General features: G+C 44.2%; 1 protein-coding gene across 3 annotated transcripts in view; it reads right to left on the bottom strand.

The window, feature by feature from the left end:
• Positions 1–18,215, bottom strand: part of large1 (LARGE xylosyl- and glucuronyltransferase 1) — a 498,409-nt gene that overhangs the window by 5,585 nt on the left and 474,609 nt on the right. For all 3 annotated transcript variants that reach the window (XM_072552482.1, XM_072552480.1, XM_072552481.1), the window contains 4 exons: positions 11,256–11,419; positions 6,644–6,922; positions 3,739–3,885; positions 653–848 (listed from right to left, as the gene is read on the bottom strand). In XM_072552482.1, coding sequence (XP_072408583.1) covers positions 653–848; positions 3,739–3,885; positions 6,644–6,922; positions 11,256–11,419 — 786 coding nt within the window. The remainder of the gene's footprint in view (positions 1–652; positions 849–3,738; positions 3,886–6,643; positions 6,923–11,255; positions 11,420–18,215) is intronic.

The raw sequence follows: 18,215 nt of genomic DNA, 5'->3' as shown, positions 1-18,215 counted from the left end.
GTGGGTTACATTTCGGAGGGTCGGTGTGGACTTGTTGGGCTAAAGGGCCTGTTTCCAGGGATTCTATGATTCTATTTTGAAGAAGTGCAGGGAATATCTCTTGGTGTTCTGTTGCAGCTTTATCTATTGGTCAACCCACAACAGTCAATCATATTATCCAGTCACTATCCCATTATTCCCACTTGTGCATACATTGGCTGCCATGTTTCCTTTAGCAGTCACCGTACACTCCAAGAGCATTTCTTTGGCTGGACAGCCTTTCATGGCATACTGAGACAGGGCCAGGTGCTATAGGAATGTAGGTCTTTCATTTGTCCAGCTCACTTTGGACTGTTTCCAAAGGAGAAACACAAATCAGACAATGAAGACTCCGTTAACAGAATTCCAGAACTCTCCTGCTCCAATAGGGAGGGGAAGGCTCTCAACTGCATCATCTTGACAGAGACAAACCTCAAAGCTATTGAGGAATGGGGTTTTAAGGTGAAATCTCAGGCTGGAAGCAGCAGCTTGAGGTGGTGGATCAATCTAGCGAGACTGGAAGCGTGCTGCACCTGTGAGCTAAAAAGTGACTTCCTCCAGTCTAAATAAGCATTTCATGCAATGAATAGGATGGCCCAGTATACCTAAAGGATGCTGGGATGGAATACCATACCTGTGCATCCAGCTCCATGACATGTGCTACTTTATTCCAGCCAAACCCGACAAATCTCCTGTCGTACTCCGGGCAGTCGCGCCTTACTACAACATAAGGCTCAAAGTCCACCTCCCAATTGACGTGATAGGGGGTGGTGGCCGTCCGCCATTTGGCAAAGTTCGTCGGAGCGTGACCCTTGGTCCAAACATGATATCTACAGAGCAGAAGATGGCAGTGAGTTGCGGACATTCTCTGTGCAAATTCCAATTCCCCCACCGGGCGCCTTCAGCTGAATGGGATCTTCCTGCAATGGTCCAATTGTCATATGGTAGCACACAAGGATACTCCCTTCACCTTGTATTTCCCACTTTCACTTGAATTTTAATTTACACTGTACAACAATCGCACCATTTAGATGGGTTTGGATTGGTTTAACATGAGAGGAGACAGATGAGGGGCAAATCTTGAGGGTGGTTCACGTGTGGAATGGACTTTCCGAGGAAACGGTGGATGTGGGTACAATTGCAACATTTAAAAGACACTAGATAAGTACATGAATAGGAAAGGTGTGGAGGGAGAGAGGCCAGAAGCAGGCGGGTCGGACTAGTTTGACTGAAGGGTCTGTTTCCATGCTATATGACTTTATGACTTCAAGTGCACATCAACTAGATACCAGTGACTTATGCCTCTTCTCATGTTCACTGAGCCTTAATGAAGTATGAATGAGAGACAATGCATAGCCATCTCATCTCAAAGTATATGTGAATGCACATGGTTCAGGCTTTATGGCTGAGATTAAGGAATGGGTCATTTCAATTATGGAAGCACCATTGGCTGTACTAAGAAATTATATCAACAATCAACCAACAAATTCAGTGGCCATCATAAGAACAAGAAAAGGGTTTATTTTGGATGTTATTTGAGCCAAATTAGACACCATTTGTGATGGGCTCCAGCAGGGTATCTATGCTCGATAATTACGTCACCTCCTGCAACATAAGAATCTGAATCGAGATAACAAGGTACTGAAGAATCTAACAGAATGTTTGTTCCAGTGCCCTATTATAGACAAACTTTAGACTTCAGCTTTCAACACCAATCACAGAAAAATCATCTCCTAGAATTAACCAGAACGAAACAGTGAGGAGTTTCTCCTCCATCCACAGGCTACATCTCTCTCACACTTGTTACTGATAGGCTCACTAAAATTTAATAAACCTCGTGGCTGTGGTTATTCTTCACTCCTGGGATTCAGTCGCGGCCCATCTCAATCCTGGACCTAACAAGGGGCATCTGTATCCAGCCACTACGTCAGCGATCAGTGACAGGATACAGTCTCTCCCACCAAACTCAGTAACAGTCAAAGGTCAGGTACACAGTCTCATTTGCATATTCCCTCCGGCAGAATCAGTTATCAGGAGGCACCTTTGTGCCAAGACAGCCATATGTCTGCCTGGTCCAGAGGGATTGGGGAGAGACAGGGAGGCTGAAAGGAGACTGGGGAGAGACAGGGAGGCCATAGGAGAGTCGAGAGAGAGTGGGAGGCTGTAGGAGACTGGAGAGAGACAGGAAGGATGTACGGAGACTGGGGAGAGACAGGGAGGCCATAGGAGAGTCGAGAGAGACAGGGAGGCTGTAGGAGAATGGGGAGAGACAGGGAGGGTGTAGAGGTGTGGGGAGAGACAGGGAGGGTGTTCGGAGACTGGGGAGAGACAGAGAGGTGTAAGGAGAGTGGGGAGAGACAGGGAGGGTGCAGGAGAGTGGGGAGAGACAGGGAGACCGTTGGAGAGTGGGGAGAGACAGGGAGGGTGCAGGAGAGTGGGGAGAGACAGGGAGACCGTTGGAGAGTGGGGAGAGACAGGGAAGATGTACACAGTGGGGAGAGACAGAGAGGGTGTAGGGAGACTGGCTGACTGGAAATGTTCACGTACAAAGAGACTTGGCTGTTCTTGTACACCAGTCACTGAAAGCAGGAATGCGGAAGTAGCAAAAAGTGCAGAAAACAAATAACACGTTAGCCTTCATTTGTGTACAGGAGGAAGGTTATATTGCTACAGCTGCATAGGGCCTCAATGAGACCATACATGGAGTAAAGTATGATGTTTCTCTCTCCTTAACCTAGGAAAAGATATACCTACCATAGAAGGAGCAAATGTTCACATGCGATGGCAGGTAAATCCCTAAAGGCGATATGGATTAACCGCATTCCCTGGACTTTGGACAAATAAAATAGGATCGAATTGAAACATGGGAGATTGCGGACAGACTGGACACATGGAGGATGTTCCCCTGGACCAGAAGAAGGGACAACTCTTTCAGGAAACAGGGTAGTCCATTCCAGATGGAAATGAGGAAAATTAGGTGGTGGGGAGTGACGCTGAGGAATTCTCTCCCACAGAAGGCTGTGGTGGCCAAATCCCTGATTTCTTAAGAAAGAAATTTCTAGATGTTAAAGCTGTCGAGCAGTATGGGGAGAGAGCAGGAGTAAGACCTTCAGATATGGGATCGCCTCTGATCATGTGGAACGATGGAGGGGATTTGATGGGCTGAATGGCAAACTGCTATCCCTATTTTCCATATTTCGGCATGGCGGAGACATCAGGAAATGGGGTGGGACAGTGGTGACGGATCGAGGGAGTCTTCAATGTGGGGAAGGCAAGCTACAAAGTTGGGGAAACAGAAAGGGGCTGCAACGGGGAAGCGGAACTACATTTTTGTATTAGGAGCGACTCCTTCCACTCAAACATAGCCTTGAAGAGGGAGATCTCAAGAAAGGAGGAATTTGATGCCCAGCTCCACAGGCATCTGCTTCTCCCCTGTAGGTCTCATAGGAAGCGACTGGAGTTAGGCTATTTGACTGTTAAGGTGTTTGTAACCGGGGCAGAACCATCATCACCTAAGGCTCATGGTCTGACCACTTTCCAACAGACATTTAGCACTGATCAGGGCCTGCCTATTCCAGTTGAGGTCCCTAGCCCAGTACTGAGGCCAGGGGCTGATGGCCATCTGAAATCAAGTGCAACAAAATTTATACAAAACACCTATGGACACAGTATATTGCAGGCATGAAGTTCGACATGTGTTACAGGAATGTCAGTCATTACCTAAAAGTGAAGAGTGTTCCCATGTCTAACATGGACAATAACTCCGCCTTAGATTTCGGGAAGGACAGACGATAGCGGAGAGTCTCAAATGCTGGCACTATCAGCGCCTTCTTTGTGTTGGCCATGTCCAGCTGCAGAACTGACTTTCTGCAAGAAAAGGTCACACACACACACAGAGTCATCAGAACCGCAAATAATTCCGAGGACACAATACTCACCAGGGCATCGCATGAGAGACTAGTGAGAGGGGTCAGACAGAGGGGAAACGGTGAAGAGAGAAAGCCTGGGGAGAGAGGTGCACTGAAGGGGTAAGAGAGAGAGAGAGAGAGGCAGCGGAGAGAGGGATAAATGCACACAAAAAGTAAGGGGAGATAAAGAGAGCGAGGGCTATGAGGCAGAGAGGGATTGTGTGGAAAAGGCAGAGACAGAGTGTGCAGGGGAGAGAGAGAGAGAGAGAGAGACACTGCGGGAGTGTCGGGGGAGAGACGGAAACAGAGGGAGTACAGGGGATAGAGGGAGTGTTGGGGAGAGAGGGAGACAGAGGGAGTGTCAAGGGAGAGAGGGAGACAGAGAGAGTGTCAGGGGAGAGAGGGAGACAGAGGAAGTGTCATGGAGAGATGGAGACAGAGGGAGTGTCAGGGAGAGAGGGAGAAAGAGGGAGTGTCGGGGAGAGAGGGAGACACGTGGACAATCGGAGAAACATAAGGGAGTGTGGGAGAGAGGGGAGATAGAGGGAGTGGGGAGGTGAGATGGAGACTGAGGGAGGAGAGGGAGACTGGCGCCGACAGGGAAGAGCGAGAGAGTGGGTGTAGAGGAGAGAGGGAGACAGGGATGATGGAGTACAGAGGAATAAAAGTGAGTGCAGACAGGAAGATGCAATAGTAGAGTATAGAGGACAAAAGGTGAGAGAAATTAAGATAAGAGTAAGTGAGGGCACAGGCAACAAGGCATTGCAATGTCGTGGGGAAGGGACTGAACAGTCTGAGAGGTCTTTAAAATTTCAGGGAGACTCAAAATTTATTTTGTAAGAACTGATGACTAATTCAATACATCCTGTAACTAGTCTTCCATTCCCCACTTCGATAAAATATATCTGAAAAAGAGTGGAGAGGTGACAAAAAAAAAGATTGACGATATATTATTGATGATTTTCCCAGCAGTTGCAGTACTGACATATTCCTGTAGGTGCTGCTGCTGGTCCATTGAACAGCACTGCGCCGAGGAGAATGTGTCCCCCTTGATCTGAGGTCTGAGCTTAATGGACAGAGGTCTTGTGGCACAGTGACAGCGATTCTACCTCTGAGCCTGGAGACCCAGGTCTACGTCCCAGCTGCCCTGGAGACGTGTCGCAACTTTATTGTGCACGTTGGTGAACAAGGATGGGGTTAAATTAAAACGCCACAGCTTTTTCAAAAGGCTTTCCGAGTTTACCTTTTGAGAGCGCAATGTTGGAACTGGAAAATCTGGAGGGTGTCACCAGGGTGTCTAAAATAGTCTGCGAGTTAGCAAGAAGTATGAATAGGTAAGGGAGACAAAATGGGTGACAACCACTAGTTGGCTGTTTAAATCCCTCTGTGACAGGGAAGAATTGAGAGAGGAAGAATGCCAAAAGTGTGCGAGAAAGAACAAGTTGTAAGCTGGGTCAGAACGCAGGCAAGTGGGAGGTCAGGCACAACAGTCAGCAGGCTGGTCTGATGCCATTCCTTTGGCACAGGTGTGAGCCCAATGCCATAGACTGAAAGACCAGCAGTGGCTGCATCGCACCACCCTGCCCGTTGTTTCTCTTATCAGTTACCCCTCAGATAAGCAAGGACTGAGCAATTCCCAAAAGACTCATCTCAGCTGAAGTCCACTAGTGTGCCCAGCTCTGCTGTTCATCTTAGGAAAGATACACAGGCACTGCAGAAACACTGAGAAAGAGCTGCAGGTCATTCTGCTATAACATGCTTTGTCAATGCAAATTCACTGTAACAATTGACGAATTGGGGATACTGTTTCTAAAGCTCAAACTCTTAAAACGTGTGTTGGCTGTAACGCCATTAGATCACCGACACTTTAAGCACTATTTCTAAAGTGCGATTCTTCTATGATGCGGGCTTGCACACGAACGCACCCATCACGTTATAGAAGAACTGACTGTACAAGAACACAGCGATTCTCCTGATCAGAAAGGGTCCGATCAGATCATTGCTCATCTCTCTAGATTAAAGAGATGTGGCCCAATAATAATCGTGTTTGAAATGGAGAAACAATGTTTCTACTTCTAGGGAAAGACCAGAACTAACTTAGCGATTTTTGAGATTTGTAGCTCAGGTCGATGATATGAATGTAAGTTACCTCACTGAGCTGGAAGGTTTGTTTTCAGATGTTTCGTCACCACGACTGGGTAACATCATCAATGAGAGTCTCCCGTGAAGCTGATGATGTGACCTAGTCATGGTGACAAAAAGTCTGAAAACAAACCTTCCAGCTCAGCAAGCTACCTTATTTCCCAGAACTAGGTGTCAGAGAGATATGGCAGTCACTACTGCATGCAAAACAAAACTTTTCACTGTACTCAGGTAGATGTGACAATATATCAAATTAAACTAATAAGCCCAATTGGGAATTCAGGAGAGCCCTCTTTAGCCAGAAAGTGGCCAGAAGTTGAGATTTACCAACAAGTTTTTGAGGTGACTGGCATTTAAGGAAAAGCTAGATAAACACAGTGGGGTGGGAGAAAGGAATAAGTTGATAGGATGGAGGCTTGTTTGTATCATGGACACTTGCATGAACCAGTTGGCTGCATTATATTGCTGCAAACTATCAATAGTTATAATTGTAAAGCCACATCATTCAGCCCATTCTTCAGGCAGCGTGGTGCGAGCCCTACCACGGACATAGACACGCGACTCCATCTCATTACCTCAGGTACTCATAGAGACCGTACATAGGGAGGAAGTCAATATCGGACAGGAACATGTAGGGTGTGTTAACATGTTTCATGGCGATGTTCCGCAACAGGTTGACAGGATAGAATTGTCCTTCCTTGTAGACGATGTGGTACCCAACGTTGCTCCTGCTCATCAGGACCTCTGAACCTTGGGCGTAGCGGAGGAATTGTTGGGCCTCAGCATCGGACAGGTACAGCGCAAGACTAATAGGCCCCTCCCAGTGCTTGCAGATAGCCTCCAACATCTGCAGCCTGTGGGAAGAGCAACACTCATTAGTTGCAAGCTGGGAATGCAATGAGAGATGTCAGGATTAATAGAAGAAGTTGTACAATTGCATTGGCAGAGCCAAAGGTCCGTTAAAAACACATTTTTGCAATTTCATCTGTTGAACAATTATTAAATATCATTCTTCACCACAGGGAAAGCGCATTATATTCCTGACATTCTTGCAAAACCAATAATGAAATTTCTAAAATTAGTGAATGCAGTATTAGACAAAACAGTGGGAAATTGTCCATCTTCAGTCCCAAGACCTGGTAGTTCCCACTCCAGGGTTTTTAATAAAAAGTGGGTGAAAAATTTTCAGAACCTTTAGCAGTAATCATCCATTTCTCTCTCTCTTGATTGAGGGATTGTCTCTGCAAATTGGTAGATTGCAAACGTAATTCCATTACATTGAAGAACTATGAGAGGGAGAAGCCAGGAAATTATAGACCTGTTAGTCTTGCATTTGTTACTGGAATCTATAAATAAAGACAGAGCGACTGAGCACTTAGAGAAATTTGAGCTGATTAGAGAGATGGATTTGTAAAGGCTAAGTCATGGCCACTGAACCTAATTGAATTTTCTGAGGAAGCAACTGCAGCACGTGAAGTATTTTATAATACACTTCCAGGAGGCATTCAACAAGGTTCCACACAAAAGGCTGCAAGTGAATGGAATTGAATTTGGATTCTTAACCAGGTTAGGCAATTGGTTCAGTGGTGAAGAATAGGGAATGGTTACGTACTTGAAATCAAAGGAAGAGACTAATGGTGTCCCAGAAAGATTTGTGTCAGGGCCGCAAATATTCACCATAATTACTTATAACAGATTATAGCCTTATCTCCAAGTTTGCCAATGACACAACGGTTGAGAGTGTGGTACTGGATAAGCACAGCAGGTCAGGCAGCATCCGAGGAGCAGAAGAATCGATGTTTCGGGCATAAGCTCTTCATCAGGAATGAGGCTTGTGGGCCGGAGGGGCTGAGAGATAAATGGGAGGGGAATGGGGATGGGGCTGGGGGGAAGGTAGCTGGGAATGCAATAGGTAGAGGAAGGTGGGGGAGAAGATGATAGGTCGGAGAGGAGGGTGGAGCAGGTAGGTGGGAAAGACGATGGACAGGTCAAGAGGGCGATGCTGAATTGGAGGCTTGGGACTGGGATAATGTGGGGGGAGGGGAAATGAGGAAACTGGTGAAAGCCTAGTTGATTTCAAAGAAACAATGCTGGGTGTTATGTCAAAGAGTGGAACACAAGATTACAAAGCGAGTGACAGACTGAATGGGAAAAACCATGACAGTTACCTTTACACACAAACAAGTTCATTTTGGAGCCAGGTAAAGGATGATTTAAGAATGTTATATCTGACGAAAAGTTAGAAACCGTGGAGGTGCAATGGAATTTAGATTTTCACATGCACAGATCAATAAATGTATTTGTCAGGTACAAAACAAAATCAAAAAGGCAAATTAATTGTTCACCAGTATATCTGAAAAGTTAGAGCATAATGTGAACAAAGTTTTCCAATAGCTGTACAAATCACAAGGACTATATAGTGGGCACTGGGCTTATTTTTTGCGAGAATCCCTACAATGTGGAAACAGACCCTTTGGCCCAACAAGTGCACACCAACCCTCTGAAGAGTAACCCACTCAGACCCATTCCCCTACCCTCAATTTTACCCCTGACAAAGGAACCTAACCTACACATCCCTGAACACTATGGGGCAATTTAGCTTGGCCAATTCACCTAATCTGCACATCTTTGGACTATGGGAGGAAACCCACGCAGACACAGAGAGAACATGCAAACTCCACACACACAGTCGCCTGAGGCTGGAATCGAACCCAGGTCTCTGGTGCTGTGAGGCAGCAGTGCTAACCACTGAGCTACCATGCTGCCCCACTGTACCCTTGAAAGGAATAGTGGGCAGATGTGTCAGAATCCAACCATGTTTAGAAGGTTACATTTTGAACCAATTTCCCCTAGACCTAGATTCCTCAACCTTCTCTCAGCAACCCCTGGTCAAGCTCACTCAGAATCATTCACATTTCAATAAGATTGACTCTTGTTCTTCTAAACTCTGAAGGATGTGGGGCCAAACTGTTCAACCTTCCATTGTGCACAGGAAACAGCAACTTTCTCCAACCTATTGGTACTTCTAGCAGTTTTTCTTCTCAGAAATAGGTAATACTTTGTTGAAGGAGAAAGTGAGGACTGCAGATGCTGGAGATCAGAGCTGAAAATGTGTTGCTGGAAAAGCGCAGCAGGTCAGGCAGCATCCAAGGAGCAAGAGAATCGACGTTTCGGGCATGAGCCCTTCTTCAGGAATCTGAAGAAGGGCTTATGCCCAAAACGTCGATTCTCCTGCTCCTTGGATGCTGCCTGACCTGCTGCGCTTTTCCAGCAACACATTTTCAATACTTTGTTGTGGGACAATTATTTGTGGTGCTATTAAACCTGTCTAATCCTCTGTCAGCAGAGTGGGGTTGCAGTTTGTACCAAGCACACAGTTCAGAAACTGGGCAATAGGTCCCTGAATAGGAGCAGCTTTCCCATTCCCCAAGGGCCGAGTGCGATGAAAGCACTCCTACATACAGGAGACTCTACTCCTTTGTACCATGACAGAATGCAAGCTCACAATCCTATCAGCAGTTGAGTCTGGGATGGGACAGGACAGGACGGTGTGGAGTGTGGGGGGAGGGGAAATGACATGGACAAAACCCACAAGAATCTATAGATGAGATGGGTCAAGATTACAGTAGTGTTGGAAAAGCACAGCAGGTCAGGCAGCATCCAAGGAGCAGGAAAATCAACATTTTGGGCAAAAGACTTTCATCAGGAACGCACAATGTGACTACAACTATAGTGTTGTGTCCAGTTCTGGTCACCGCCTTTTGGAAAGGATGTGAGGGCCCCAGAGAAGGTGCACAGGACGTATAGGAGAATGGTTCGAGTGATGCAAGGTTTTAGATACAAAGTTAGGTGACCTACTAATCTGGGTTATTTCCGTGGAGCGAAGGAGGTCCCAGGACAATTTGATAGAAGTGAACGTGGGGTTATGCACTTCGGCAGGAAGAATGGTGGAGCTGAACATTATTTAAATGCTGAAAGACTACAGAAAGCTACAGAACTGAGGGATCTTGGAGCCCTTGTCCATCGTAAAAAGCTAGCATCCAAGTCCAGAGGGTAATAGGAAAGGTAAATACAATGTTGGTCTTTACGTCAAAGGAAATAGAGGTCTTGTGAATATTATTCAGATCACAGCTGGAATACTGTGAACAGTTTTGGCCTTTTATCGAATGAAAGATGTACTAGCATTGGGAACGGTTCAGAGAAGATTCTCTTGACCAATACCTGGTATGAAGGCACTATCATTTAAGGAGAGGTTGAGTAGATTGGGCCTGTACTCACTGGGATTTAGAAAAATTAGATATGACCTTATTGAAACATAAAAGGCTGTTCAGAGACTTGACAGGGTAGATGCGGAAAGGTTGTTTCCCCTTGTGGCAGAGTTCAGGACTAGAGGGCATCATCTCGGGATAAAAGGTGGTACACTTAGGACAGAGATGAGCAAGAATTGCTTCTCACAGAGGATAGTGAATATGTCGAGTGCTGTAGCACAGAGAGCTGTTGAGGCTGGGTCATTAAGTATATTCAAGGCTGAAATAGACAGAATTTTAATCAGGAAGGGAATCAAGGGATATGGGGAAAGACAGGAAAGTAGAGTTGAGGATTACCTAATTGATCTCATTGAACAGTAGAGCAAACTTGATGGGCCAAATGACCTATTGCTGCTCCCATGTTTTGTAATCCTGTGACAGGTTTAATTAAGGAAGACACAGAAAAACTGTCTGCATTAGCTCATGGTGTAAGGACTAAAGGACTCAGAGTTTAGGATTTGGGCGAGAGGAGAGAGGGCACCTAAAGGGAACTGTTTTGCACAGCAAGTGATGATGTAGAACACTCTGCCTACAGGGACAGCAGTAGAGACGATGAATACTCTCAAACAAAATTTGAGGAAAATAAAATTGCAGGCCTATGGGAATAGAGCAAGGGATTGGGATTGACTGGATTAGTCCTCAAAGGGCTAGCAGGGACTTGGAGGGGGGAATGGCCTCTTTCTGTGCTCTCATGACACTATGAACTTTAGATTGGTTAAAGACAGGTGAGATGTCTGGTGAATGTAAGGGGCTTATGGGTGAATTGTTGACGCAGTTTTGTTGTCATTGAGAAATGAGGTGACAATCAGTGTTATAAGGACGATACTGAAGAAACTGGAATTACCCTTCAACAGAACAAGATAGGAGCAAATGTTCTGACCTGTCCATTGAGAGCTGAGCTACCAGAGTAACCTCAGTGTCTTCAGCAGAAAGCTCAAACTCGTAGTGCAAGAAATAGAGATGAGTGCGGTGGACAGTGAATCGCTCCCTTCGGAATTCATAGCAGGGGTCATCCTCATCCAGTTCCAACAACTGCTTCTGAAGCTGAAAGACAGAGAAGGGATGAACACTAAGACAAAGGTAAAATAAGGGAAATGCTTTTCCTTCAGTGGGGCAGGAAACTCACTCGACCAGAGATTCCACACCCATTGAAGTGCTGGGGCTCTTCCAACCCCCCTGTCACATATGGCAAAGGTCACATTCGGGGGGGATGCTAGCTGGACCATGTGCCTTCTCAGGCATTCTCTCTCTCACATCATAGTTTGGATCACATTGCCATACCAGAGACACTTGCTTCGTTTAGTTTTAATCGCAAACAGCATGACGTGGCAAGCATTAGTTCCAAGATCTCTTTCACAGGATTTGGGCAATACTGACATCCCCGAGGGCCCTTGAACTGAATGGCTTCCTAGACCAGTGCACGAGACAACCACAAGGCTCTGGGTCTGGGGTCACGTGCAGGTCAGACCAGGTAAGGATGACAGATTTCCCTTCCTGAAGGATACAAGTGAACCAGATGGATTTTCATGGCAATCAATGATAATTGTCATGGTCTCCATTATTGAGATTAGCTTCCAATTATAGATTGATTCATTTGAATCCCTCCCAAAACATTGAATTGGGTGCCTACAGTTCTACATCAGTGACACTGCCACCGTGCTAATGTCTCCCCATAGCTGCCTGTGCAACGATCTGAGATATTTAAGAGATTAGTTTCTTACCGCAGAAACAGATTTTCATGGGCGTGTTCCGTATAATGTGACAAGTAAATCAGGATAAGCTGGTAGGCAGAGTGTGTAGCTTTAAAGTTTTGTCAAAGAGGGGGATGGAAACAATTTCTTCTTGCTGCGATCTGGAATGGAATGTCCTGAAGCACAATCAATAGCAATATGCTGAAGGGAACTGAATGTGCGCTTGTAAAGGAAATATTTTCAGGACTGAGGGAAAAATGGCAGGGGAAGAGGAACAATTTAACCAGTGCTCCCAAACAGCCAGCTGAGTCACAACAGGTTGAAAGCTCTCCCTGGTGTACCATACTGTGACTGTGCTCATTAGGAAGGTGACCATTGTATAATTTTCCTGTGTACTTCTTACATTTCCCCACCCCATTTGCTTCTGAGGGTTTTCAAACGCAGGTCCGCTTAGAAACACAAAACCATTTCAGAATTCTCACGTGTCTCCCGACAACTTATGAATTGATGTGTTTCTGGACAATGGGAGTGATATTGAAGGATGATCGGAAAAGAATATATAATTTTTGCTTTGGAAAAGACACAATTTCCTATTGTAACAGTGATACCAAAGCTGGTTGCAACTGTTTTTTTTTCCGCCAAGTGTATCAAGTCAAAGCAAAGTAACTGAACTCCATTTTGAAATTAAACTGTTGAGCTGTTAGATAACATAAGCCTATCAGCAGAGTAAATGATGCAAATAAAAGCTTATCAGAGGACTTAGGCATGGACAAATCTGTCCCAACAGGATTTATGGATTTGCCTCATTAACACACCAGCCACAACAACAGTCAGCTGTTCCCCTCTACCAGATCTTGCATCAATTTGGTAAGAGTACAAAAGAATAAGACTCCAGTATGCTGCATATTCTGTAGTTTCCCTCTCTCGCCTTCCTTAAGTAGCAGAGTGATATGTGCAGTTCCCAATTGAGACACAGGCTCCTGAACTTGAGAAAATGATAGTTTGAGCATTTGGAATGTTACCACCTCCTTCTTTTGAACATAGTGATGGAAACCATCTGATCCGAGGAATTGGTCACTCTTTATTTGATTATTTCCATTAATTTGATGAGTCCGTCTCCCTGATTCAACATTAGTTTCACACTGAACTCCTGCACTTGAGTACACGCGACAATAAAACCCAATTATAAATTCTAGTATGCCTATTGTCTTCCGTTACAGTAAACATCGAGGCAACGTTAATTTTGACATTCCCCCATTTCCTGCTTTTCATCTACAATTTCAACACGATCTGTGTGCTCTGACCACCCTAATGTTCCTAATGTAACGGCAAAAAGAAGATTTGAGTTTATTTTAGTATCTCTTGCAGGTTTCTTTTCACACTCCCATCTTGTATTCCTGTACCCTTGTCTTGGATTTCTATCCAAATAATCATTCAATATCTCATGGGTTAAAGCTGACTTCACCATATTTCTAGGCATTACATTCCAAACTCTATCCATTCACTGAGTGGAAGAGTTTTTCTCTCATGTCACCCTTATTTCGTTTGTACATCACGGTAAATCTGTGCTCTCTTGTTCTTGTTTCTTTCATGACTGGGACCAGCTTCTCCCTAAGTACTCAATCCAGCCTGGTCATGATTTTGAAAACCTCTATAAGATCTCCCCTCCACTTCTTCAATCCGTCCATCCTCATCATTGAAGCTGTGCTGGAACCATTCTTGTAAAATTGCCTCCGCACTCTCTCCAAAGCATTCACATCTTTCCTACAATGCAGGGGCCATTACTGTACATAATATTCCAGTTGAGGTCTAACCAGTGGTGCTCTGTGTCCTTCTCATTGGCCAGGATATGTGCTACATTTTGCACTTCTGTATACTCTGTCTGTTCAGTTTTAAATGTCCCTGGATGTTTTCTTTAGCAAGCAGAATTCTTTTCTCTTAGGGATGTGAACTGTTTCTGTATCACGTTCAATCCTTTTTTCAACATGGAGCTTCAGTTTTGAACAGATTTGCCCAGTTTACTGCGAACAGTCTCTGACTCTGCACATTGAAGTCAGTCTTACCTAACTTTTGAACTTTAGTACAATGTTAGACCAAAGCAATCTTGGGGTAATCATTCACAGATCCCTGCAATCACCAGAGAACGTGAATAGGATGGTTAATAAGGCAAATGGAACACTTGCTTTCATCAGTCGTGGGATAGAGTATAAGAGCAAGGAGGTAATGCTGGAGTTGTACAGAGTGTTGGTTAGGGCACAGCTGGAGAACTGTGGGCAGCTCTCGTCCCCTCACTACAAGCAGGATGTGATAGCACCAGAGGGGTTACACAGGAGCACGTTGCTTGGGATGGAGAAACTGAGCTATAAAGAGAGCCCAGACAGGCTGGATTGTTTTCTTTAGAGCAGAGAAGACTGATACAGACATGATTGAGGTGTATAAGATTATGAGGGGGATGAATAGAGAGCAGCTGCTCCCCTTGGGTGAGGGGTCAATCATAACAGAACATAATTTCAGGGTAAGGGGCAGGACATTCATAGGGGATTTGGGGAAAAAAAATGTCTTCACTCAGTGTGTGGTGGGAATCTGGAATGCACTGCTAGGGAAGGTAGAGGAGGCTGGAAACTTTACAATCTTTAAAGAATATGCAGATGAGTACTTCAAATATCATAATATTCAAGGATTTAGGACAAGTACAGGAAGTTGGGATTCGTGCACTTTTAGTGGCCGTTATGTCGGTGCAGAGTCGACGGGCCGAAGGGCCTTTTCTGGGCTCTACGAATCGGGTAGTTGCTCTATATTTCTCACTTTCAACTGGTACTTTTTATTATTTTGTGGTCACTATTAGATAAGGCTTACACACCTTTAGGCTATAATCTAAATCTAACACAGTATTCATGACTAAATCTAATATAACCTCCGACCAGTTCCTGCCTTGTTGATTAAGGAGACCATGTTGCAGAAAATTAACCCTTAACAAATAAACAAACAAACACACACATACACACAATATGTTTTTCCTCTTTCCAGCACACACTAGTTTTCTTGTCCTTGGCTGTATGAATGTTAAAATCCTCCATTGAGAGAGATCTACTTTGACTACATCCCTATATGGTTCTGTCGTTATGCAATCTGTTACTTCACAGCTGACACTGGGACATCTATATACAATTCCAGACACAGTCTTAAATCCTTTTCTATTTCCTAATTTTACACAAAGCTGCTACTTCCTGTTTGTGCACTCTTACCTGTATGTTTATTTTGCAGTCATGTCTCTGAAATTTGTACTATTGAAGTTGAATTGACAATGGTAGTTTGTTCCTTATACCCTGAGATTTTGTATAAAGAACAATTTCTGGGTGTAACTTCTCATCTGGACTTCTGAACAAACCTCTCCAGTTTTAAACCTAATGTTGATCTTGCTGTTTGTGCACCTTTTCTGAAGCTGTAACTTGCTTTTACTCACTCTGTTCTATCACTGTGTGATCTTTGTATGTTATGACCTGCTTGTACTGCATGGAAAACAAAAATTTTCATCGTATTTATGTACATGTGACAATAGTAAATCAAATCAAGTCAAAATCAAATCATATTTCTTTATTGTCTCTGAAGTCATTTATTTCACATCTTTTAATTTTCCTTTATCAGTGTGCTTAAAGTACAATATCTGACTTAATTCAGGTTTTATTCCTTTGTTTGTTTTCAAAAGTGTTAATTATAGGATCTTTTTCACCCAAGTAAAACATTCCATTGACTGCTTTAAAGTAACTGTCTTATTCAACCTTTCCACTAGCATTCCAATTCAGTCAGAGCCTATCCTTCCTGTCCTAATACTGGTGCCCATATCCCATTAAGTGGAACCATTCTTTCTCACACCAATCCGTCAGCGACATGTTCTCCTCACTAATCTGCTTATCCCTAAGCCAATTTGCAAGTACCATGGGTCATAATCCACAGAGTAGAATACTTGAGGTTCTGTCATAGAGTCATAAAGCACGGAAACAGACCCTTTGATCCAACCAGTCATAGAGATGTTCAGCACGACAACAGACCCTTCGGTCCAACTCATCCATGCCGACCAGTTATCCTAAACTAATTCAGTCCCATTTTCTAGCACTTGGCCCATTTCCCTCCAAACCCTTCCTATTCATATACTATCCAGCTGACTTTTAAAGGTTGTAATTGTACCAGCTTCCACCACTTCCTCTGGCAGTTTATTTCATACATGAACCACCCTCTTTGTGAAAACGTCCCTAAGGTCCCTTTTAAATTTTCTCCCTCTCACCCTAAATCTTTGCCCTCTATATCTGGACTCACCCACCCCAGGGAAAAGACCCTGTCTATTTACCCTATCCATGCCCTTCATGATCTAATAAATCGCTATAAGGTCACCCCTCAGCCTCCGACGCTCCAGGAAAAACAGCCCCAGCCTATTCAGCCTCTCCCTGTAGCTCAAATCCTCCAAACCTGGAACCATCCTTGTAAATCTTTTCTGACCCCTTTCAAGTTTCAAACATCCTTCCAGTAGGAGGGAGACCAGAGTTGCGTACAATATTCCAAAAGTGTCTTAACTCCTATACGCGATACTCTGACCAATAACGGAAAGCAATACAAATGCCTTCTTCCCTATGCCGAACATAATCCCAAACTAAACTAGACCCACTTGACTGCTCCTGGCCCATGTCCCTCCAAACCTTTCATATTCATTTTCCTACCCAAATGTTTTTTAAACATTGTAACCTTATTCACATCCATCACTTCCTCAGGAAGTTCATTCCACACATAAATCACACTCTGTGTAAAAGATTTGGCCCCCATGTCTTTTTTAAATCTCACTTTGCTTACCTTAAAAATGGGCCCCCTCATCTTGAAATCCCCCACCCTAGGAAAAGTCAAGTACCATTAACTATATCTATACCCCTCGTTATTTTATAAACTTTTATGAGATCATCTCTCAACATCTTTCACTTAACTGAAAGAAGTCACGGTCTATCCAGCCTTTCTCAAACCTTTTAATTCAGATCCTCATTCCTAGTACTCTCCAAATAGGATTTCATGCTGCTCTTTACTGTCTTGCTGGCCCTAGCATGGGTCACAGTAACTGGATCCCTCTCCTTCCTTTCAAACATAGTTTCGAAACAAATCAAGATTTCCTTCATTCAGGCAACACATGTATGGAACTTCCAACCCTGCTTGCAAAGATATTATCTGGCCCCCATGTTAGTGAATTGTTGACAGCTACCACATTATAGTGGGGAGGTGATAGCCTCGAGATATTATCGCTGGACTGTTAATCCAGAGACTCAGGTGATGTTCTGGTGACCTGGGTTCAAATCCTATCATGATGGTGGAATTTGAATTCATTTAAAAGAAGAATCTAACAATGACTGGTTGTGAGGAAAAGCCCATCTGGGTCACTAATGTCCTTTAGGGAATGAATTTGCCATCCTTACCTAGTCTGGCCTGCAGATTCACAGCAATGTAATCGAGTCTTAACTGCTCTCTGGCATGGGTAATAAATGCTGGTCTAGCCAGTGATGTTCTTAACCAGTGAATGAATTTTTAAAAAATCCCCTTTTAAACCTTCTTCCCACTTTGGACAACCTCTTGGGCCAAGATGCACATTAGAACTTAGAACATAGAACATTTCAGCGCAGTACAGGCCTTTGGGCATTCGATGTTGCACCGACCTGTGCAACCAATCTGAAGCCCATCTAACCTACACTATTCCATTTTCGTCCATATGGCTATCCAATGACCATTTAAACGCCCTTAAAGTTGGTGAGTCTACTACTGGCAGTCTTTGAACACAAGAATGTAAGAACTAGGAGCAGGACAAGCTATCTGGCCCTTTAAGCCTACTCCACCGTTCAATAAGACCATGGCTGATCTTTTTGTAGCCTCAGCTGCACTTACCCATCCTCTCTCCATAACCCTTAATTCCTTTATTGATCAAAAAACTACTTTAGCATTAAAAACATTCAATGAAGAAGCCTCAACTACTTCACTGGGCAGGGAATACCACAGATTCACAGCACTCTGGGTGAAGAAATTCCTTCTTAATTCGGTCCTAAATCTGCTCCCCCTAATCTTGAGGCTATACCCTCTTGTCCTAGTTTCACCTGCCAGCGGAAACATTCCCTCTACATCTT

This window comes from Chiloscyllium punctatum, chromosome 32 (assembly GCF_047496795.1).
Source record: "Chiloscyllium punctatum isolate Juve2018m chromosome 32, sChiPun1.3, whole genome shotgun sequence".
NCBI lineage: Eukaryota > Metazoa > Chordata > Chondrichthyes > Orectolobiformes > Hemiscylliidae > Chiloscyllium > Chiloscyllium punctatum.
Note: the sequence above shows the minus strand (reverse complement) of the source record. Positions and strands in the feature narration are given on the sequence as shown.